This window comes from Pangasianodon hypophthalmus, chromosome 18 (assembly GCF_027358585.1).
Source record: "Pangasianodon hypophthalmus isolate fPanHyp1 chromosome 18, fPanHyp1.pri, whole genome shotgun sequence".
Classification (NCBI taxonomy): domain Eukaryota; kingdom Metazoa; phylum Chordata; class Actinopteri; order Siluriformes; family Pangasiidae; genus Pangasianodon; species Pangasianodon hypophthalmus.
In genome coordinates, this window is record NC_069727.1 from 1,718,907 (window position 1) to 1,743,663 (window position 24,757).

Below are 24,757 nucleotides of genomic sequence, written 5' to 3' on the forward strand. Positions count from 1 at the left end.
TTTATTTTCTGTGTAAAGTTGAGCTTGTGTGAAACTGAGCTTGTGTAAAGTTGGGCTTGTGTGAAACTGAGCTTGTGTAAAGTTGGGCTTGTGTAAAGTTGGGCTTGTGTAAAGTTGAGCTTGTGTAAAGTTGAGCTTGTGTAAAGATGGGCTTATGTAAACTTGAGCTTGTGTAAAGTTGGGCTTGTGTAAAGTTGAGCTTGTGTAAAGTTGAGCTTGTGTAAAGTTGGGCTTGTGTAAAGTTGAGCTTGTGTGAGACTGAGCTTGTGTAAAGTTGGGCTTGTGTAAAGTTGGGCTTATGTAAAGATGAGCTTGTGTAAAGATGGGCTTATGTAAAGATGAGCTTGTGTGTGTTTCTGGCTGTAAAATGGCTGAAAAATGGAGGTGAATCTTAATAATAATAATAATAATAATAATAACCTTTATTTAACCAGGTAAGTTCTCATTTACAGTGACGACCTGACCAAGAGGCAGCATAAAAAGCAGGTACAACAATAAAGACATTATACAATTACAAATAACACAATTATAAACACATAAAAACAAACAAATAACTAAAAACAAGTACAATGATCCTGTACTATTGACTGAATTAAATTTTTAAAGGAAGTAAGCGAAATGAAAACTAAGCTTTAAGGCTTAAGCTTTAAGAAAACTGAAAAGAGTAACGACACAAACAAGCAACAAAACAACAACCAAAAACCGAAGTCAGCTTTCCAGACGGCTTTTTATCAGCAGCTTTCAGGTTATTTGTACAAGTAAGGAATAAAATAATTTACTGTTGCACCTTTAAAGACAGAAAATAAAACCATCTCGATTGTTGCTAGGTAGAGTTGGTATAACCCAAGACCCGGATGAGTCCGCGGTCTCTGATTGGTTGTGAATCACCCTGTGTGACGTTACCGGAAATGTAGTCCCGAAACAGTAAACTACACAAAATTAACCGAATTAAAATATCGAAATATTTGTTATTTCCTCGTATATATTTACAGCAAAATCTCCAACACATTAATGTTATGTCTTATAAAATGAAATCAAATTTGAATATGAGTTATAAGATATACAACATTTCCCCAGCGATGACGTGTTTGCCCACTTCAGGGTGTCACTGTCGTAAAACTGAACGCCCGCTTTCCGGCAGCTGTACGCACGTGTCTACTGTTGAGCTCTTCAAGCGTTTATCACACCGTGAGTGAAATTAATAATTCTTAGACAATGTTTTATGCTCATATTTATATTTTCACGCAATAATAACTCAGCGTGTTTCAGCTGAGAATGATAAATGAGTTATTAAATATGAGGATATTTGCGTTGCTCTTATTGGTTGGTTTGTAGCTAGCTAGTTAGCCACGTAGCTAAATAACTGTTGGGATTTTATTATTAAATTAATAAAATAAAATCGCTAGAATGTTTTTATAGTTATAGATTGAAGAAGTAAACAGCCTTAAACAGCTGACTAACCGGCTAATGAGCTCGTTTTGTGTTTTTTTTAATTAATGACCAAAGTTACATGCATCATAATAATAATAATAATAATAATAATAATAATAATAATGAATAGTAATAACGTTAAAATTGCATAATAATAAATAAATAATGTTTAAATTGCACAACAACAATTACAATAATACTAATTATTTTTATTATTATTAGTATTATTATTATTATTATTATTATAGTAAATAATGTTTTAATTGCTTAATAATAATAAATAGATAGATAACTAAATGTTTAATTAGCAAAATAAATTAATAAATAACGTTTAAATTGCACAATAACAACAACAACAATAATAATAATAATAATAATAATAATAATAATTAATAATAAATAGTAATAATGTTGAAATTGCCTAATTATAATAAATAGATAAATAAATGCTTACATTGCATAATAATAATAATAATAATAATAATAATAATAATAAGTGATATTACTACAACATAAAAAATAAAATGAGTTAAAGTAAAATAAAGTTATGATCTGCTTCCTTTTGGTTTGTAAAAGGAAGTCTGTAACACGACTTTCCAACTTTGTAAGACTGTTGTTTTTCTTTAATGAATTCATGGAGCCGCGTGGCGTTTCAGCCCTTCAGTGAAGTGAAACATGGCTGAATGCTGAATGTAACTGTAGCGAATGAAATGGGGTTTGTGCTGAAAGCGCGTCTCTCGCTCTCAGAGTTCTTCTCCTCCTCGGATACGGTTGCCATGGCGAAGAGTCTGCGCAGTAAGTGGAAGAGGAAGATGAGAGCGGAGAAGAGGAAGAAGAACGCGCCGAAGGAGCTGGCTCGGCTGAAAGCGGTTCTGGGTCAGGAGGGGAAAGGAGAGATCAGCATGAAGGAGGTGTGTGAGTCGGCCACGCTGGTCTCGGCTCGCGGGCTGCCGGCGAGGGAGCAGGACGTGGAGATGAGCGCTGAAGACGCCGCCGAGCAGAGTGAGACTTACATCTCATCTCATTCCTCCATGTTCAGCATGTCGTAGTTACGCTTTATCGTTACTTACGCCATATCGCTACTTACGCTGTATCGTCATTGGTTACACTTTATCGTCATTGGTTACACCTTATCGTCATTGGTTACACTTTATCGTCGTTAGTTATGCTTTATCGTTACTTACGCTGTTTATTTTTTAGTATTATTATTTACACTTATGTGTATATCTATATAGACGTGTGTTACCTGCGTTCACTTGAGAAAATGATTTTTTTTTATTTGTTTTTGCCTGATATCTCTCAATATTTGTTTTATGCAATATATATATATATATATATATATATATATATATATATATATATATATATAACACTTTTATACACTTTATTGTTACTCTGAATTACTTATTTTATTTATTTATTATTTATTTATTTAATTTAAAAAAAAAGTGGCTAAATTCCTAAAAAAAAAATTTTTTTTTAAATACATCTCTCCCACTCTCTCTCTCTCACTCCCTCTCTTTCTTTCTCTCTCACTCCCTCTCTCTCTCTAGATGAGATGGGGAAGATGGAGATGGACAGCAAGCGGAGCAAGGACACTCTGCTGAATGAACATGGACAGTATCCAGTGTGGATGAGCCAGAGAAAAGCCAAGAAACTCAAAAAACAGCGCCTGGGGAAGAAAACGGGCCAGAAGAAGAAGAAGAAGGGTCTGGCCTGGTAGATACAAACATACACACACACTTGAGTGTGTGTGTGTGTGTGAGTGGTGGTTTAATGTACAGTTTATGGACTGTTTTATTGTGTGTGTGATGCAGACAGATGTGTGAGTCTGTACGTAATGCTGAATTATATAACGCTGTTCCTCTTCAGAACAGTTGGAGGTGAAAACGGTGTGAAACGCAGTGAACAGTGAACGCTGCATTTTACACTTAAAGTGCATGATGTAATAATGAGGCGGAGTTTTGTTACCTCGCAAAAAAAAAAAAAAAACACACCCTGTGATTTCTATGTGTGTAATTCTTTTTTTTTTCCTGTAAATCAGTTTTCATTTATTAAACTCTAACATTCTCCCGATCATCTGTTTGAGTTTATTATAAAATCTAAAGGTGGAACGGTCTGTATAATCAACTGTACAGGTAATGTAGCTTAAATTCTTAAAGGAAACGTTCGTGTTTTGGCTTCAGTACGAAACCAAAGACGTAAAATGTGCATGGATGTAAATTTAAAGAGGAGACGCTACAGAACAATAGAGTTATTAAAACAAATAGACTTGACAATTAATCTTATGATAATTGAACACCTTAAAATCTAAACAATACAAATGAGCCTTCATCTAAATAAATATGCATAAATTTCATACTTAATAAACCCAAAAATCCAGTCTACCATTTCTTTATGGTTTATTGTTTATTCTTTTATATAAAATGATTTTATTTTTCCAGTATAAACTCTAACAACTTTAAGAAATGTATTAAACCGCAATACAAATGTAATTATTGTTTTTGATCAATAAACGTTGATGTTTCTGAAGCGTTTTTTTTCCTCTCAGTCTCTAAAGAGTGGTGATTTGAGCAACCTCTCAGCAAAACTGCGTTGCCATCCGCAGAACTGCTGCTCACTGGGGGGTGTTGTTTGTTTTTCGCACCAGTGTGTGTAAACTCTAGAGACTGCTGTGTGAGAAAATCCCAGCAGGAGATCAGCAGGTTCTGAAAAACTCAAACCAACAACCGTGCCATGGGCAGAGTCACAGAGATCACTGACATCACGGAGATCACGGAGATCACGGAGATCACGGAGATGGTTTCCCCGTTCTGATGTGTGAAGTGGACATTAACTGAAGCTCTAGACCCGAGTCTGAGTGATTTTATGCACTGCGCTGCTGCTCCTGCTGCTGCCACATGATCCAGGAGTACCGGTGTTCCTATTAAAGTGGCCGGTGAGTGTATATAATGGCCAATAAAAATGTAATAACTTTCAACCTCAATTTTCCTAATTTTACTAATACTATACTAATTTTCGATAGTATAGTTTAGTATATAAGCATATATACGGGATGGCAGCGTAGTGTGGTATAGTATGATATAACCTAGTATAATATACGCATAGCAATATTGCATACTGTAATATAGCATAACAGTATAGAATAATAAATGTATAGTATTGTGCTATACGGTCATACTATACTATACTGTTATGCTGTACTATAGCATCCATTATATAGTATAGCGAGCTACAGTATAAAGGAATGTAATACAGTATAGCATAATATTGGATAGTATGTCTTGGTGTAATATGGGATTGCGCAACCGTATGGCATAGTATAGTAAAATATAGCATAATATCGGATAGTATAGGATAGCGTGGTATAGCATAGTGGTAAAATATAGCATAATATAGGGACAATCATTGATGTAAAACTGACATGGGATGTAAATACAGCAGCTGTTTTACAAGAAAGGGCTGCAACGATTGTATTTCATGCGTAAGCTTCGACAGTTCGGGGTAGATACATATATGTTGGCTCTATTCTATTGTTCATTTGTGGAGAGTATTTTGACTTTCAGCGTTGTTGCTTGGTATTTCTCATTGTATTAAATAAGAACAAACTAAATAAAATTGTTAATATGGCTAGTAAGATTGCAGGTAAACAACAGCATAGTTTGATAAAACTGTGAATTTCAAGCTGTGAGGAAAAGCCATGAAATTCTTCAGGATGCATCACATCGTCTTTATGGAGAATATGAGTTATTACCATCTGGTCGAAGGTACAGGGTGCCATTATTACGGACTGCCCGTGCACAAAGGTCTTTATTATCCTCCAGTATAGCTCTGTTAAATACATTTTTGTGATATCACAGCTGTCATTTTTACATCTATGGCAGTGATTCTGTCGTTGTGAAAGGGATGTTGTTTGATGCGGGTTGTATTTATTTGTAATGTGTTGTAACCTGTTGATGTTTGTTTGTACTTGTTAATTATTGTTGTTGATTACTGAAGAGTTGCCACAGATACAAAAAGAATTTCCGAAAGGACAATAAACTAAACTAAACTAAACTAAATATAGTAAATATAGTATGGTATAGTATAGTACAATAGTAATTATACTATATATACTATACTATATATACAATATTATACACACACTATGCTATTCTATATATATATATATACTATATATACTATACTATTTGAAGTACACTAGTAATTACACTACCATAAAAAGATTTATTTCAGTTGCTTATTAAAACTCACAGTTTTGCTGATAAAGCTTCAGTTTATTTTCTGATATAAATGTAAAACATTTTTACTGTACACAATGCTTTTAATCTGAAACACGACCCCGAGCTAGCAACATGAAATATTGCATTAAAAAATAAAACAGCTTCAATAGCTCTTCTATCAACCATCACATATCACACACACCATCACTGCTTCTAAAGCACAGCTTTACCCACATGTCCCTGATTTTACTGAGTGACGGGTCAAAAGGGGGTGGAGCTTAAGTTAAACAAATTTAACATGACATCATCACTAGCCTTTCTTTATAGCTCTACATGAAGCATAAATGACAGTATTTACTTATACAATACATTAGCTATGCTAGTTAGTGCTAGTTAGCCTCACTAATGTTAATTTCTCTTAGCATGCTAGCTCACATTGTTGTGATGTCATATCACCGAGTTTGTGATTGGCTGATCGAATTTGACCTAAGCTCCGCCCTTTTTTGATTCAGAGTTGTCCATCACTCAGCTACAAATGACTGAGAGTAATTAGCATGAATTCAAAAATTTATAGATTCTTAACCGGGTTATTATTTTTTTTTTATAAACACTAAATAAAACATTCATTGGTTTTAAAAATGTAGCGTAATCATGATATGTTTCCAGACAGATGGATAAATATTGAAGAGGTCATCGTACCACAACGTTGCTGAATCCTGGACTCTGATTGGTCAGAAGGTGTTGATTCATTTCCTGCTCTGATAGTAGTAAAGCTCTCGTTGTGATACATTACCGTTTCTATAGCAACAGCTATTAATTTCAACAGAGGCTGCTGTACGTAAGTGAGAACAGGAACTGTAACTATAAATGGATAAAAAAGTATGATGCACTGTTCTTAATAAATAAAAAATGTAATGGATTGCTGTGGTATGAGAAGAATAAATCACATGGAGCTGTGCTGTTTTAGGGGCTGTAACAGTAACGCTGCTTCATCACTGATTGTTTTACTACAACAGCACTACACACAGTGAGTTATTGCACTGCGATGTTCGGGTTGTGTTGCCAAATCTAGATTTTTTTCCACACAGACAATAAGCAGTTATAGAATATAGTGATATTTAACACGTACAGTTACTTTATGCTGCGTTTCAACTCCTAAAAACAAAGCGCACCCCAGTTAAAAGGCAATATGTTGACATTATATTTGTCCGGCTATCTTGTAATTCTGTTTAAAAAACCAAAAATGATATATATTTTTGAAAATATAGTAAAAATAAAATGCACTGATTTGATAACATCGTAAACCGCGATAAAATATTGTGCAGGTATCATGATATGAAAATGTAACATCGACACACACCTGGTGCGCAGAACGCACTTTATTGCACCTCTGAGAATGTTGATGGAGTCAATAAAGCACTAATAATAATAATAATAATAATAATAATAATAATAATAATAATAGTTTTGGACTGTAAATTTCCTGTTTACGTCTAATCTGCATATCACACACTCCACTACACCTGACCGACTGTATGAGGTTAAAATCAGATACACGACGCATTAAAACCAGCAGGTGTACTTCTTTTTTCATTGCAGCAGATCTGGCAACCCTGTGGTCAGGAACAGAACAAATCAAGAGAGAAAGATGTAATTCATGCAGAAATACAGGGTGGTGGTTTGGATTTTGTCTACATGAGCTGCACAAAGGATGCTGGGAAAAGGCCTGAGCGGCCGTTACAGCTTCCCTTCCACCAGCCCTCGTCCACCATCTCGATGTTAGTGATGATGTCATCAGGCACGAAGGAGAGCTCGTCATCCGCCTCTGAAATCAGACCAGACTGTTAATACACACTGTCGCCTGAGTGTGTGTGTGTGTGTGTGTGTGTGTGAGTGAGAGAGAGAGATACTCACCGCCCTGATAGTCGTACAGAGCCCGGGCTGATTGGCTGCCGGTGTTTATATCTTCATAATCATTCTCAGCAGCTGTCAGAGAAAACACACACCATCACACACGAGCCACGGCTGTGTCCCAAACCACCCCATCTTCACTATACAGCGCACTATATTACATGTAGCCTATACAGTGGATAAGGAAATGTGGTTTGGGGCCACAGTGGAAGCATGATGCAGTTTATGTGGCCTAAGTGAAAGCGATCTTTGTAAAATCCAGTCCAAAATGATTCAGTTCTCTATGGAGGAATTCGATTCAGTGATTTATTTACTCTTCCATCCGATTCAGATGTGATTTTGGTGAATAAAAAAATGTAATTATTCAATTCAATATAGAGTGATTTGATTTAGTGAGATCATTACTTTACAATTCAATTCAAAAACTATTTTTTTTATTAAAAATGAGTTAATTTAATAATAAGTTTATTATAGAGTGATTCGATTCAGTGATTTATTACTTTACAATTCGATTCTAAAGCAATTTTTGTAAATAAAGAATCATTTAATTCACTAAACAGAGATCTGATTCAGTAATTCATGATGACTCTCTGTCCACAGTGGACTGATGATGATGGTGTTTATGTGCACTATGTAGTGAACAGGGCGTGTGGTTTGGGACACACCCACAGTGCACTGATGAGTGTGTGTAAGTGCACTATGTAGTGTCTAACCGGTGTAATGAGCGGAGTCGAGGTCCTCGTAGTCTGCTTCATCGATGTCTCTGTGAGGAAGAGGAGGAGGAGCAGAGTTGTCTTGCCCTAAGGGGGGGGGTTTACAAAAACAATCTTTGTAAATCCAGTCTGAAATGATTCAGTGATTTATTTACTCTTCTATCTGACTCAAATGTGATTTTTGTAAATAAAAAAATTATAAGATTCAATTCACTATAGAGTGATTTAGTGAGATCATTACTTTACAATTCAATTCAAAACAATTTTTTAAAATTAAAAATGATTCATTTCATTCTAGAGTGATTCGATTCAGTGATTCATTCCTTTACAACTCGATTCAAAAGCAATTTTTGTAAATAAAGATTCATTCAGTTCACTAAACAGAGATTTGATTCAGAGATTCCTAATGACTCTCTGTCCACAGTGGACTGATGATGATGGTGTTTATGTGCACTATGTAGTGAACAGGGCGTGTGGTTTGGGACACACCCACAGTGCACTGATGAGTGTGTGTAAGTGCACTATGTAGTGTCTAACCGGTGTAATGAGCTGATTCGAGGTCCTCGTACTCTCCTTCATCGATGTCTCTGTGAGGAAGAGGAGGAGGCGTAGAGTCGTCTTCCGCTAAGGGGGGGGCAAAAGCAATGTTTGTAAATCCAGTCCAAAATGATTCAGTGATATATTCCTTTACTATTCGATTCAAAAGCAATTTTTGTAAATAAAGAATCATTTAATTCACTAAACAGAGATTTGATTCAGTGAGTCATGATGACTCTCTGTCCACAGTGCACTGATGAGTGTGTGTAAGTGCACTATGTAGTGTCTAACCGGTGTAACGAGTGGAGTCGAGGTCCTCGTAGTCTGCTTCATCGATGGCTCTGTGAGGAAGAGGAGGAGGAGCAGAGTTGTCTTCCTCTAACAGGTCATCAGATCGGGGGGGCAGTGACGGCGGCTCGTCGTAGTCATTATCAGGCTGCTCATCATCCACCTGTGAACACACACACACACACACGTGGACAAGGGGACGTAAACGAGGGGAAGTGAACGAGGGGAAGTGAACGAGGGGAAGTGAACGAGGGGAAGTGAACGAGGGGAAGTGGATGAACATGTTGTAAGCAGCAGCACCTTTAAGTTTGTACCTGAGTTACAGGATCAGGAGAGTCTCTGGGAATTTCAGGAAGTGGTCTAAAGTCCTGTGACGGTTTCACAGCTTCAGGGATGACAGGAGGCCTCCGTTGCTCCTCCTCATACTCACAGCGTTTCACCTACACACACACACACACACACACACACACACACACACACACAAATGAATCGCTCTTCAGTGAATTTAATTGAATCATTCTTGCTTTGTTTTTGAATCTAACTGGAAAGTAATGAGTCACTAAATTGAATCATTGTTCTCTTAGTGAATTGAACTAAATTCGCTGAATTGAAAATCGCTTGTGAATCAAATTAAAATCTAATTAAACATCAATCAAATTGCTTTTATTAATTCATTGATTTCCAAAAATGGCTTTTAAATCAAACCGAATTTAAATCAAACCGTTTTCAGTGAATTGAATTGTTCTTAATTTACAAATATTGCTTTAGAACCAAATGGAAACACAACGAATCGCCGAATTAATTACTCTTGAACTTTTGGTCACACTAGTGTTTTTTCAATCCATTTCCCAAAAGGTCTGGAGGCTTCATGTGTGTTGGAGGAAGTGTGTGTCAGTCTTCCCCCTTCTGGATAGACTAACAGTGTGAGAAAGCCAAAGTGTCAGTTTGACTCACTGAATCGAATCAGTCGTTAGTGAAATGAATTGAATTGTTTTCAATTGACAAAAAATGTAACTGAATCAAATTGATTTGTCAATCAGAGCAGCACTAGCTAATCACACACTTGGAAAATATCATTGTCTGATTGGCCGGACTCGGCTAGTGGGCGGGACTACGACTGGAAACTAAAGTTTGAATAATTAATAATGAATCAGATTAAAGGTGAGATATGTGATGTTCAGATGAACACATTCTGACTGGATATCTCATTTAACATCATGATACATACAGAGTCTTTAATATATTGTGCAAGCTCAGTGTGTGTGTGTGTGTGTGTGTGTGTGTTAACCTCTTGTCTCTTCTGTGCCTCCTCTTTTTCTCTCTTTTCTCGAGCTTGTCTCCTCACTCGCTCCTCCTCCGCTCGCTTCCTGTTCTCCTCCTCCGCTGTCTTTGCCATGTTCTCAAAGCGGGACTTCAGGTTTCCGGCTCCTGAGCTCGCTACACACACACACACACACACACACACACACACACACACACAGTGCCATTGACTAACCATATATTCCTTAATAACCTTGTGATAATCAGCATAACTGTTTAAAAAGGGGCGGGGTCCAAGTGAAAACAGGAGGCGTGGTTTGTCGTGCTGCTGCGATGTCCAATCAAATCAGCTCTTCTCATTCTCTTTAAAAATGATATTTTTTTTAAATGACATGTTCGGGTTCACTAACAGATCACAAGTTGATAATTTAATAGTAGAAACAACTTGGCACTTAGCATTTATATCTGCTCATCATTCCTTTCTTGTGCAATAAATTTGACACGTTTGGCGTTTAAAGCTGCAGTGTATCATTTTTAAAAGGGTTTCTAAACCGGTAACAAATCTATATCATATCATTTCAAGTAAATGTTAGAAAAACAGTCATTTGCAGTATTGCTATGCAGTCAGTCATGCTAGTTTCTTCATTGCGGGCTTCTGTTTACAATTTTCAGGCCCTGAAATTAGCTCCACCCCCAATCTGAGCACAGCTGCTTGCTTTAAAGGCAACCTGTGAAATACATGTAGGTTCAGCAGAAGGCTGAATTCTTATAGGGCAAGGGGGAAGGGTTTGTTTATGTTTTTATTGCACTTCACCTCACAGCCAGCAGAGGGCTGAAAGATTACACACAGCTGCTTTAATTCAATTTAACAAGCACTCTATACATTCTGTTCACAATTCACCTTACAACCACCAGAGGACTATAAACATTACAAATGGCTCCTTTAATTAGTTTTATTGATTTTAATTCATTGTATTATATTTAGCGCATTAAAAAAGAACAACTATCTGATTTAATTGTTTGTGTTTTCTCCGAATCATTTTATTATTAAACATAATTATATTTAGTTCGTATTTGGGTGAAGCGGCGTGTTTATTTTGAAGTGACAGAAACAGAGGTGTAACGTGAGAATATTAGCGTCTGTATCGTAACAGTGTGACACTTACAGGCCTCGAGAGCTTGAGTTTTCTCGTAGGACGATGTGGGAGACTCCATTTCACTGAAGGAGGCTGCGCTCTGAGACGAGACGAGTCCAAGTCATTCAGCCATTATTGATCATGTTCATGTGTTAATCTGCATGTTAATGACATTTACCTTATCCATGCGGTCGGCCTGTACACCGTAGCGTCCTCCAAAACCTTTAGCATAGTCTGTAATAGAGGACATACAGAAAAGTGATGTAAAAAAAGAAAGTTTTATTCACTAAGACAGTGTGTAAAATAAAGATTGCGCCCCTCAGTGGCGTGTGCTGGTACTGCAGGAGGAGGTCTATTCAACTTACTGTAAAATAATTACTAAATATTATTTTATTAAGCAAATCTTCTGATTCTCTCATGTTTTTTCTGATCTTATTTTCTCCTTTACCTCACCTCTGTGTCTCTCATCTTTCCTCTCCTCCAATACTCTTTCCCTCTGCTTTCTACCCTCTTTTCATTTCTTCTTCTTCTCATTCTGTCTTCTCGTTTAATCTACTATATTCTTTTACTTTCCCCTTCTTCTCGCTGCATATATTTTTCTCTGTTTGCTTCTCTTTACTTTTTCTTCTTCTTCTCTATTCGTCTCATCCTCTCTTCTACTCTCTTCTTCTTTTCTCTTCTTCTCTATGCCTGCACTCCTTTCTCTTCTCTTTTCTTCTCGCTTGTTTTCTCTGCCTTCTGTCCGTTTCCCCATACCTTGTCTTCACTTCTTTCTCCTCTTTTCCTCTTCTCTTCCTTCCTTTCTTCCTTTCTTTTCTCATCTTTTTTGCTTCTCTCATGCCCTCTCATCCTCTGTTCATCCTGTCAGTATATTTCAGTGTAAAACAGTTGGTAAACTCACCTTTCTGTGACTCGTGTTTCTCAGTTTCTCCTTTATAATCGTAACCCAGAGCCGCTTTATCCACTCTCTCCTTCTGCACTCCAAACTTCCCTCCAAAGCCTTTAGAGTAATCTACAGGAAAACAAACAAACAAACAAACAAATAAAAAATAAATGTGTGATAACATCATGTGACACTTTTTTATGCTGCCTAAAAAGCTTTAATTTCCCTTTAACAGCTCTGAATATACACCAGCGATTCATGGGGCCAAGCACCATTTGGTTCCACCCCTTAGTAAACGATGAAGGACAGGACCCACTGTGACCATCAGGGCTTTTTCACGAGGAGATACTAAACTTGATAGCAATATGTCAAGCCTTTGCTGAGATATTGCCTCACATCCTGTTTTCAGTAGCGCTTTTATGTTGCAAATTAACTTGAAGGGTTTTTTTTTAACATCGGGGCATGCTTCTAAACATATGTGCCAAGTTTGGTGTCAATACAAAAAACATTGTTGAGAAATGGCCTGACTTCCTGTTTGATGACTTCACGATCAAGTTTGTTCAAATTTGTTACAGACGAACCATGTAGAGTATCGAAAAATCAGAGAAATAAGTTTTGTCCCGCATAGTCTGACAACGCAACAGTTCAGATTTCATAAAGATTCACAAAGTTTCTAGGCGAAGAATAAAAAATATATATTTTGATAAAATACAAAATGGCTGACTTCCTGTTCTGCAAATCACAAATTCTTTACATCAGCAACACTGTGCACCTGCCAGGAAATCAATAAGCTGAAGAATAATGGTTTCATGTTGAGCAGCTCAAAAGTTACATGCAGTTTTACTAATGTGTGAATTATAGCGCCTCCAAGAGGTGAATTTACACGAAACTGCTTTGAGTCCTTTCGGACATGGTTGGTCTGAATATGTTACACAATTACTGAGATATGTCCTTCGGTCCTGCTTCGAGGCTTCGCTATCAGGTTTATTTGCGTGTTATGGACAAACTATCCTGCATGTGAGAAGAAACAAGTCCAAGCAACAAGTTTTGTTCAGATTGGTCTCATGATGCTCTGATCCAAATTTGTGATGGTTGGACAAAATTGGTAGAAGCAAAAACACTGTTTAAAAACATTTCCAATACGGTGAAAATGAACATCATGTTATCCAATGAATTTGGCATGACCCAAACAATCTTTCTTCAACATTGTGTTTATTGCAAACATTTGTCCAACATTGCCCTGGTGTTGGTGCTAGAGTGCTTGAGTGGCGTACTCCAAATTTGCTGTGAAGGTACTGTAGCTGAGACCGTCATGTATTTCTGTTCAAATTTCATTAAAAGCATATGAAGTGTTCTACAGGCTGCCAAGCAATAACACATCTTTGGTGCTTGGCCCCCTCATTAGTAACAACAACCAACCTTTCTGTGACTCGTGTTTCTCAGTTTCTCCTTTATAATCGTAACCCAGAGCCGCTTTATCCACTCTCTCCTTCTGCACTCCAAACTTCCCTCCAAAGCCTTTAGAGTAATCTACAGGAAAACAAATAAATACATTTAAAATGACATATATTAACACCATGCCATTGATAACACCATATCATATATTTTTATAGGCTAGATGACCTTTCATTTCCCCTTAAGAGCGCTGAATATACACTGGTCAAAAAATACAAATATTATATACATAAATATTGCACTTACAGAAAGAAATAAAGTTTTCAAGTTGATATAACTGTAATTCAGACATTAGACATGTCACGAGTAAAATTAAACAAATTAACTTGTGTGTTTATATACAGTTAGAAAAAATTGCAGCATAATACACAATGCTTATTCAATATAATTATTTTAAAACATATAGCTGAACGCAGCGATTAAGGGGGCCAAGCACTTTCACATTCTTAAGGAGGCCAAACACTTTCAGCGGAAGACTTGAAGCCATTTGGACCATCAGCGCTTTCTCCCCAAAGAGATGTACTTTAAATTTGATGTCAAGCCATTGATGCGATTTTCTCTCACATCCTGTTTTCATCAGCCCTTTCAAAATGAACTCGAAGCTAGTTTCTTTACTTCAGGTCATGTTTCTAAACATATATGCCATTTTGGTGTCTGAGAAATGGCCTCACTTCCTGTTCAGCTTCACAGAAAAATTCGATCACAATCACAAATTCATTACATCAACAATACTCTGCACCCGGGTCAGTGACATGACAGGCAATTTCTCCTATATAATAATTTAATAAATCCATGCCATACTGTATATCACATTAATCTAATAAGATCCACTTTATGTAAACACATTTTCAGTGCTTCAAAATAAAATAAATTTTAGTCATTTTTGTCTCCCAAAGCATCAGGTGATGTAGTTTATCTGATCATATCTGCAGACTTAGTAAACTATTAAAAAGACTAATTCAGTCAAATTTGAAATAAAATAGTTTGGCATGGTTTTATGTTTAAAACCTTTAATTTTAATTTTTTTTAAATATGACAAATTTAAAATGAGACAACTCAATAAAAAAAAACTTTTGTCCATAAATTTTGATTTCCTTCAATGTGAGAGGGCATGACTGATTAAAAAGACTATTATTTTGGCATGCGTTTAAGAAAGAGTGCATCAATGGGCCTCAATGGTTTAATGACGAGGTCAGTAACCCTTTCACAAATACTGAATTAACTGTTATTTTTGAGCCGTGGTTAAGCAGGTTCAGTTTACAGTGTCAGGTGGTAAGACCCCAAGAAAACCATTAAAATTAAAAGCTAAAAGTTTGGTCTGAATAAATCACAGCATAACAAAGATAAGCCTTTACTTCCTGTTTGCTGTCAAATTCATTCACACGTCATGGATGAACTGTCCCGCATGTGAAAAATCCAAGAAACAAGTTTTGTTCAGATTAATGATCCAAACAAAGTGATCGTGATGATTGGAGAAAATTTGCAGAAGTGAAAGGGTTTTTTTTTTTTTTTTTTAAAAATAGTGGTTAATCCAGTATGGCGGAAATTAACATCATGGTATCTGTTAAACTTGGTGCTATGGTGCGTTGCAGAGTTATTATTCAATTCAATTCACAAAGCAGCTTTACAGAAATATATAAATTCAGGATATAACTTTTAAATTTATGAATTTATCCCTAATGAGCGAGCCAGAGGTGACGGTGGTGAGGAAAAACTCCCTGAGACGACATGAGGAAGAAACCTTGAGAGGAACCAGACTCAAAAGGGAACCAATCCTCATCTGGGTGACACCCGATAGTGTGATTATAAATCATTCCCTCTATAACTCTGTACTACATGGACAAATAGTGCAGTTGTGTAACCAGGAAATTCATTACAGTTTTCACATGAAGTCTATTTTGTTGAAGTTATCAACGGTTTACTGATGGAGACTTGAGTGCAAAACTGTTCGTGGGAATTGCAGTCCTAAAGCTATCAGAGCAATTGCAGTCCTAAAGCCATCTCATGTATCTTCAGGCTGTCTGTGTCAGACCATCCTCAGCAGCGAGTGATTTCCGAGTGATGAGAACTCCAACCAGAAGTAGGGCATCAGGGTGGATCAGGCAGATCCATAATTGCAAATGTATGTCCAACTTTGCCCTGTTGGTGGTGCTAGAGTGCTTCAGAAGCATACACCAAAATTACTGTGTAGGTATCCGAGACAATCCTCTATCACTGTGCCAAATTTCATAAAAGGTGTACGACGTGTTCGATGGTAATCCATAGTCTCGCTTACAATTACAATACACACTTTTGGTGCTTGGCCCCCTAATTAGTACCAACTAATTTTAAATGTGAATTTTCTTCACTTCTAACAGCTTCAGGAGCACTTTGTCTGAAATGTCCTGCTTCTCTGGAAACTTTGTGTACTACGCTGCAATTTTATTCTTTGTGAAAAGTATATTGTATACAGTAAATATCTGTAGCTGTAACACAAATAACAAAAAAAAATAGGGCAAATAATAGCGCACATTCCTGCGTTATTGGTTAGCAGCGTTTTGAAATGTCCACAGTGCACGAAGAACCGACTTTCTCACCTTTCTGCGACTCGTGTTTCTCAGTTTCTCCTTTATAATCGTAACCCAGAGCCGCTTTATCCACTCTCTCCTTCTGCACTCCAAACTTCCCTCCAAAGCCTTTAGAGTAATCTACAGGGAAACAAATAAATACATTTAAAATGTCATAACAACATGTCCCAAAGGTCCTAGATGACCTTTCATTTCCCCTTAAGAGCTCTGAATATACACTGGTCAAAAAATACAAATATTATATACATAATTATTGCATTAACAGAAAGAAATAAAGTTTTCAGAAAGTTTTTAACTGTAATTCAGACAACATTAGATATGTCACGAGTAAAATGCAACAATCTGAGTAATCTGAGATTGAAGAAGAAAGTTAGAATTTGATATACAGTAACAGATCTCGATTAATACCGAGCCCCACGTGGCAGGTGGGAGGGGTGTACAGACTTTTCTTTCACCTTCTTCCTTTCACCTGAACATTGTCTCTCTTTGTGTTTGTGAAATGGAGTACCTTTCTGAGAGGCGTGTTGCTCAACTTCTCCTTTATACCCATAACCCAAAGCCGACTGTGGAGAGGAACCGCAATTAAATCAGATCGAAGCAGCAAGCACATAATGCAGGAAATGGAAAACATGTCAATTTTCATTCATTAAATTAAGTTTAGAATGTGATCTATTATGTATGATTTAAGCTATAGTGTATTATTATTATTAAATAAAGTAATGTATGATGTAGTGTATGATATGTGTACCCCCACCTGGTCTACACGGTCCTTCTGTACGCCGAATTTCCCTCCAAAACCCTTCGATGCGTCTGTTTGGGACGAGTGCTGAGTCACTTGTGCTACATAGCTGTGCCCCACTGCATCCTGGGAAAGAAAAATTCAATAAAACATCATGTAATGTTAAGTATAAACCACAGAGTGTGCGTAACGCTGCATCTTCATTCCATCGTTACATGTAAAAAGACTTCCATGTGCTGCTCTGATTATATAAATACATATCTGTGACTCCGCCTCCTCATCAAAATAGTAAATAACAATAAAAATAATTACATAAATAAAAATAACAAAGAAAGAAAGAAAGAAAGAAAACTCATTTATTGTAATAGCTATATTAAGTATAATTTGAATACTTTAGTAATATAAAAATATTTAAATAAAATAATACATAAAAATAACTAGAAAATATAGAAAATATTTAAAACAAAATATATAAAAATTATATTTTTATAATTATATTTTTAAATCAAATCGTATTAATAATTCAACACTACTTGTACTACTAATAATATAATAATCATAACAATATAATGCATTTGTACTAGTATAAATAAATAAATAAATAAATAAATAAAATATAGCATATAGTCATTTATACTGAAGTATAAATTTTAAATTTAAAAAAAAAACTAAATCAAATAAAAATAAGAATAATAGCACATGATTTTTCAGACCTTATCCATCCTGTCTTTCTCCACGCCGAATTTGCCGCCGTATCCATACGAAGCTTTCGGACCTTCCTCCTGCTCCTTCTTCTTCACGACTTCATGCTCCTTAGACACCTTCTGTCTGAGCTCAGCCACACTACACACACACACACACACACACACACACACACACAGCTTTGTTTTAATTACATCATTCCACATGAATCCCAGAATTCTTTACTCTGATTCAGGATATTTTTGTAGCACGTCCTGATTTTGATGTGCAACTCAAGTCATGAATCTGTGATTTTGAAAGGTTTGATGTGAAAACATTGTTGCTAAGCAACAATGAACCATGAACACTAACTCTAAGCTAGCTAATGACTGAGGCTAGTGATTTATCTAGCTGGCACATAGCCAAGTGTAATAAGGAAATTCACTTAACACCCCCTTGTATATTTATAGGCATCCATATTTGATATTTGAAAGTGCAGGTGTTTAGGATTTACTGTGAATTACTGTAATTGTTGCAAAGCTAAATATAATAAAAGCAGGACGCACATGTAGTAGCAAGCGAGCACCAGGTAAACATTAGAGGTGTTTTCATATGACTTTATTAATTAACATGTTTTAGATCATTATAACCGACTTCACTGATTCAGAATTTACCATTTCACACGTCACTCCTCCTCATTTCCCAGAATGCTTTGCTCTCTAGTCTCTACAGCTGCCACTGCTGATTGGCCTTCTCTCTAAACTGAGTCCATATTTGGACGTGTAATACACTGCAACACTGCTACTTCCTCTCTGCGTGTCTCTCACTTCCTCTATCTGTTATTCTGGGTGACGTTTTAACCGCCGTGGATTCAGCTCAGAGCAGAATAGAAACGGCTGTGACTGCTTGTGCTCTAAATGTATTCTACGCCTACGGAAAGGCTGAAATCATAGAAATGACTGTTATTCTGAGGCACACTGAGCTGCACATAACAAGATTAGAGCGAATAAAAGTAAAGCTAATAATAACCACTGAACTGACAACTCAGTGGACACAGTGGCTGTATACATCTGTGTAAATAAAAGATCCTCACGCGCTTTAAAAAGCCTTTTAGTCACAACAATGAGGGTCAGTCAGTGAGTCAGTCAGTGAGTCAATCCGTCAGTGAGTCAATCCGTCAGTGAGTCAGTCAGTCATTCAGTCAGTCAGTCAGTCAGTCAGAGAATCAGTCATTGAGTCAATCTGTCAGTGAGACAGACAGTCAGTCATTGAGTCAGTCAGTGAGACGGTCAGTCAGTGAGTCAGTCAGTGAGACAGACAGTCAGTCATTGAGTCATTCAGTGAGTCAGTCATTCATTGAGACAATCCGTCAGTGAGTCATTCAGTCAGTCAGTGAGACAGACAGTCAGTCACTGAGTCATTCACTGAATCGGTCAGTCAGTCATAGAGTCAGTCAGTCAGTCATAGAGTCAGTCAGTCAGTCAGTGAGTCAGTCAGTCAGACAGTCGGTGAGTCAATCCATCAGTGAGTCAGTCAGTGAGTCAGTCAGTCAGTTAGTCACTGAGACAATCAATGAATCAGTCTGTCAGTGAGTCAGTCAATCAGTCAATGGGTCGTTCAGTGGGTCAGTCATTCAGTCAGTTAATCCATAAGTCGGTAAGTCAGTAGGTCAGTGAGTCAGTCAGTCAGTAAGTGAGTCAGTCAGTAATTCGACCAGTCAGTCAGGCAATGAGTCAGACAGTCAGTCAGTGAGTAAGTCAATGTGTTAGTCAGTGAGTCGATGAGACAGTCAGTGAGTTTGTGAGTCAGTCTGAGAGTCAGTCAGTAAGTTTATGAGTCAGTCAGTCATTCAATGAGTCAGTCAGTGAGTTTGTGAGATAGTCAGTCAGTCACTCAGTGAGTTTGTGAGTCAGTCAGTCAGTGAGTCAGTCAGTGAGTTTGTGAGGCAGTCAGTCAGTCAGTAAGTCAGTCAGTGAGTTTTTTGAGTCAGTCATTGAGTCAGTCATTAAGTGAGCAAAAAAAACAACACATTATAAAGTAATATCTCTTTTGTCATGTTTTTGTCATGCTGTTAATTACCTGATGTGCTCTTTGCGTCCTGATCCTTCGATGGTTTTTGATCCCCACCTCTGTTCCTGCTCCGAAACATCATTCTGACGCACGAAAGCAAAGATTCTCACATTATTTTATATCTGCATTATATCCATTCCACTATCTGAATTCCTTCCACAGCTGTATTTTATGTATGTAGAAGAAAAGCCTGAATATATCAGGCGGTATTGTTTATATTGATCATCACTGGAGTTCAGAACAAATGTTGTAGTTGTACTGATATAATATATAAGGTGGTTGCCGGGGTAACAGGATATAACGTTGCTATGTACCTCAAAATCTGGATCTGTTTCCCAGTCGTCTCCCTCAGACTGCACCTTCACATTCACATTGTGACCCACCACAGATTTCCACATCTATGGAGAAGAAAAAGTCCAAAAACCTTCCTTATCTCACACACACAAGTAATGTTAGCTGGTCTCTCAAACTTCAAAGTAAATTTAAAGCTGCTGTAAGTAATGTTAGCTGATCTCTCAAACTTCAGTGTAAATGTAAAGCTGCTATAAGTAATATTAGCAAGTCTTTCTAACACCACAGTAAATGTAAAGATGGTGTAATGTTAGTAAAGTCTCACTAAAGTTACAGTAAATTTAAAGCTGCTGTAAGTATTGTTAGCAAGTCTTTCTAATGCCACAGTAAATTTAAAGCTGCTGTAAGTAATCTTGGCAGGTCTCTCTAATGTTACACTAAATTTAAAGTTGCTATAAGTAATGTTAGCAGGTCTTTCTAACACCACAGTAAATTTAAAGCTGCTGTAAGTAATGTTAGCAAGTCTTTCTAATGCCACAATAAGTTTAAAGATGGCGCAAATAATATTAGCAAGTCTTACTAATGTCACAAAAAATTTAAAGCTGCTGTAATTAATGTTAGCAAGTCTCTCTAATGCCACAATAAATTTAAAGCTGCTGTAACTAATGTTAGCAAGGCTCTCTAATGCCACAATAAATTTAAAGCTGCTGTAAGTAATGTTAGCAAGTCTTTCTAATGCCACAATAAATTTAAAGCTGCTGTAACTAATGTTAGCAAGTCTCTATAATGCCACAATAAATTTAAAGCTGCTGTAACTAATGTTAGCAAGTCTCTCTAACACCACAGTAAATTTAAAGCTGCTGTAACTAATGTTAGCAAGTCTCTCTAATGCCACAATAAATTTAAAGCTGCTGTAACTAATGTTAGCAAGGCTCTCTAATGCCACAATAAATTTAAAGCTGCTGTAAGTAATGTTAGCAAGTCTCTCTAACGTCACAGTAAATTTAAAGCTGCTGTAAGTAATGTTAGCAAGTCTTTCTAAAGTCACAGTAAATTTAAAGCTGCTGTAACTAATGTTAGCAAGGCTCTCTAATGCCACAATAAATTTAAAGCTGCTGTAAGTAATGTTAGCAAGTCTCTCTAACGTCACAGTAAATTTAAAGCTGCTGTAAGTAATGTTAGCAAGTCTTTCTAAAGTCACAGTAAATTTAAAGCTGCTGTAACTAATGTTAGCAAGTCTCTCTAACGTCACAGTAAATTTAAAGCTGCTGTAACTAATATTAGCAAGTTTTTCTAACATCACAGTAAATTTAAAGCTGCTGTTTTTAAAGCAATGTTAACTGTAAACTGCTCACAGATATGAATTACTGTTAAGTAAGATTTCAGATGCACTTTCTAAAAATGGAAAGAGCTGCACATGGATGGGAAAATAACTGACAGCAGGAAAGACCGCCTGCTCGCAGAGAAGTGTCCCGGCGTACACAGCTGGACCGGACCACGCTGAAAAGGTTCAGTTACACAGCTGGACCGGACCACGCTGAAAAGGTTCAGTTACACAGCTGGACCGGACCACGCTGAAAAGGTTCAGTTACTGATTACAAAGCTAAGGTCAGTCACAGAGACATGCGGCATGAAACGTACATCAGTCCTCCGGTTTTTGCACTGATTAGAGCTTTGTTTCGTCTGAGTTTAAGTTCAATAGAGAAGCTTTATACTGCTACTACAACTTCTTATCGGAACAAAAAAACACAGCAGTCAACTTGTCACTTGAAGGTGTGAATGTATGGTCAGGGTGTGAAGAGAGTTTATTCTAAAAGTGTGTGTTAAAAATCACTTACAGTCGCTTTAATATTATTTGCATTACTGTCTTACACACACACACACCCATATATATATATATACATATATATATATATATATATATATATATATATATATATATATATATGTATATATATATATATATATATATATATATATATTATATATATATAACATTTACTATCAGTATCTCTGACCTTCATTTACATGTCTCGGATTCAAATAGTAAAGTGTGTGTGTGTGTGTGTGTGTGTGTGAAATGCTATGTCTTACTATCTTTGGTAATTTATCGCTACAGTTAACTGCACTGCAATATGTCACCTAATATTTAGATAGCTAATTAGTTTAAATACCTCTTGTCATCGTTGTTGTTGTTGTTTCATTACGACATAAACTATTTTCAGACATATTCACCTTCCTGCTGGTATAGTTTTTTTTTTTTTCCATGACTCTTTGTTCTAGTTCCTCAATTTTACTTTTTGCACTTTTTATACAACATACAGTTTAAAACCTTTTTTTTTTTTTCATTCTTGTTTGTGATTCAGAATCAAAGCACACGTTTACAAACCACAGCTGAGAGAAATTAGGTAGCAGAAATGCAAAACCTTTTGTTTGACAAGTTGACAAGCTTCACATACACACACACACAAACACACAAACACACATTCACACACACACACACACTTACTTCCTGGTAAAACTGAAATGCTTTTTTTTTATAAAGAATATTGATAATATATAGATATTAGGAATCAGACAGAGGGAGAAAAGAGAACGCAGGGATTAATGCTATAGTCTACTTACGTTGTGGTTGCGTTGAAGAAAAAATGTGAATAGAATAAAAACAAATAATAAAACTGGAAGAGAGACAGAGAGAGAGAGAGAGAGAAAAAGTTGCAGTCGGTGAAGTTGTGCTCAGGCACGATGTGCGTTCACATAGGAAGAGAGAGAGGAAGTAAGAGTGTGAACGCGCGCGTGTGTGTGTGTGTGTGTGTGTGTGTGTTGCTTTGTCTCAATACATTTTTTCAATGAAACATCCAAAAACGTGTGCAGGTTGATTTTACGTCCCTGAACTGCTACATTTCCCTCAGTGTAGTGACTCAGTGTAGTGACTGACACTCAGTCACCATTTTGCTTTTTGTTTTTGTGTGAATTCCGCCTCCTCTTATAGAGTGATTTATTTTTGTTCCTGCAGATCGCAGATTTCTGTACAGTGGATTATTTTTGAGCTTCCTGTGGGTAAAAAAGGATAAAGTCAGCATTTGTAATGATATGATTTCTAAAATATCTTTTATCTTTACTTTATGCACATATTTTATGCACCTCAGGCGTGGAATTACTCTAAGCTGCCATTTGTGTTGTGTTAATAATAATAATACATTTTATTAGCACTTTTAGTTGACAGAGTGATTCACATGGCGCTTAAACATTAATATGGTCTTTGTAAATTACATTTTTTGTCTTATATTGTGATAATTTCACAGTGTTGTACGTCTCTGGGCCATGGAAGGCCGCCATTTTCTCCAACCATTAGAAGACTTTTGTTGCTGTTGCTGTTGCCATGGTGACCAGTTTCTACCACAGAGCACACACACTCAGACAAGAAGGAAAATGATATCAGTGAATGATACCAGTAACAAGCACGCATCATCACTGTCAATCTGCCAAAGTAACTCGGCCTAAATGTTTTACCTTGCCATGAAATTTACTAGCTAGCTCTGGAAGGAGTTTTATAGCAAATATAAAATTAAAATTAAGAGATGAAAATTGAGATGCACACCAGGTCCGTGTACTTTTTATCATTCATTCATTATTCTATTTTTAACCTGAAATGAAAAACCAAAAAACGAATGGTTTTATAATTTTTAATTGCTCTAATCGACGTATAATGAATAATAAAATATTCCTCCAAAATATTTGGAAATGTAAATTCAATATTATGGGTTTTCTCTGTTGTATTTCTTAATGTTCTGAAATCTTAAATTACAAAAATGAAAATGTAATAATGAGAACTACTGATGCTGCTAAGTTTAAAGGCTACGTCTCTGAGCTACGCTGTTTATAACCTGGCAGTAATTTAGGCCCTTCGCCTCGGCTACACATTTCCGGGGACCGTGGCTTCACTAGAGCCGTATTCTGGTGGTTTTCTCGAGAACTTGTTTTTCTCATGATGGTGAAATGCATGATTAGGTATACGTGACGTAAATTATGGAAGATCACATACAGGGACAGGTTTAAGAGAAAATACTCTGGTGTAGTTGTAGTGTTACTGTCTTACAGCTCTGAGCTCCGTCCTGAGCTCTGGAAACTGTATGTGATCATGTTTTGCACAAATCTCAACTTGTACATCTATCTATCTATCTATCTATCTATCTATCTATCTCGCCTTTTGCTTGTCATGCTAGATCAATTAGTTTCCATCACTAGACATGGCGACTCAGAAGTCTGCAGCTACGCCGTCATGGACACTACAGCGATCCTGAACGAGTGATCGGTTTCACTACCAGCCAGTCTGAGGGAGCGGGACGTCTCCATGGTTACCGCATGATGTTTGAGAGATTCTCCTCTAAATGCTTTGTGGCTCACAAGACAAATGGTGATGAAATGCTTCAGAAACATGACGTAATTACTGCAGAATCAGCATAAGACCAGGATATGACAGTGCGTCGCTGGTCACGGTGAGCGTAATGCTGGTATGCTATTGCTACATGATCGCGGAAAATAACTTTTATCATCATGAGAGTGTCACGA

At 36.7% G+C, this 24,757-nt stretch overlaps 2 protein-coding genes across 3 annotated transcripts; one reads left to right on the forward strand and one right to left on the reverse strand.

Annotated features, from left to right (window-relative positions):
- The first annotated feature begins 1,039 nt into the window (after positions 1-1,039).
- Positions 1,040-3,963, forward strand: llph (LLP homolog, long-term synaptic facilitation factor). Its single transcript, XM_026909949.3, has 3 exons — positions 1,040-1,188; positions 2,179-2,433; positions 2,985-3,963. Exons 1-3 carry the CDS (start codon positions 1,047-1,049, stop codon positions 3,152-3,154), a joined length of 567 nt encoding a protein of 188 aa, XP_026765750.3. The 5' UTR covers positions 1,040-1,046; the 3' UTR covers positions 3,155-3,963.
- A 1,724-nt stretch (positions 3,964-5,687) lies between these two features.
- hcls1 (hematopoietic cell-specific Lyn substrate 1) lies at positions 5,688-22,958 on the reverse strand. 2 transcript variants are annotated; one of them, XM_026909953.3, is made up of 18 exons: positions 22,811-22,958; positions 20,209-20,292; positions 19,904-19,977; positions 17,857-17,986; positions 17,159-17,269; positions 16,913-16,967; positions 16,414-16,524; positions 13,802-13,912; positions 12,401-12,511; positions 11,678-11,733; positions 11,530-11,599; positions 10,392-10,540; positions 9,418-9,543; positions 9,107-9,266; positions 8,816-8,902; positions 8,279-8,365; positions 7,569-7,640; positions 5,688-7,479 (listed from the first exon to the last, which is right to left on the reverse strand). In XM_026909953.3, the coding sequence occupies exons 2-18, from the start codon at positions 20,290-20,292 to the stop codon at positions 7,346-7,348; spliced, it is 1,728 nt and encodes a 575-aa protein (XP_026765754.2). In that variant the 5' UTR covers positions 22,811-22,958; the 3' UTR covers positions 5,688-7,345. The 2 variants fall into 2 exon arrangements, with proteins under 2 accessions (XP_026765754.2, XP_053097588.1); XM_053241613.1 differs by lacking the exons at positions 12,401-12,511; positions 13,802-13,912.
- Positions 22,959-24,757: the final 1,799 nt, after the last annotated feature.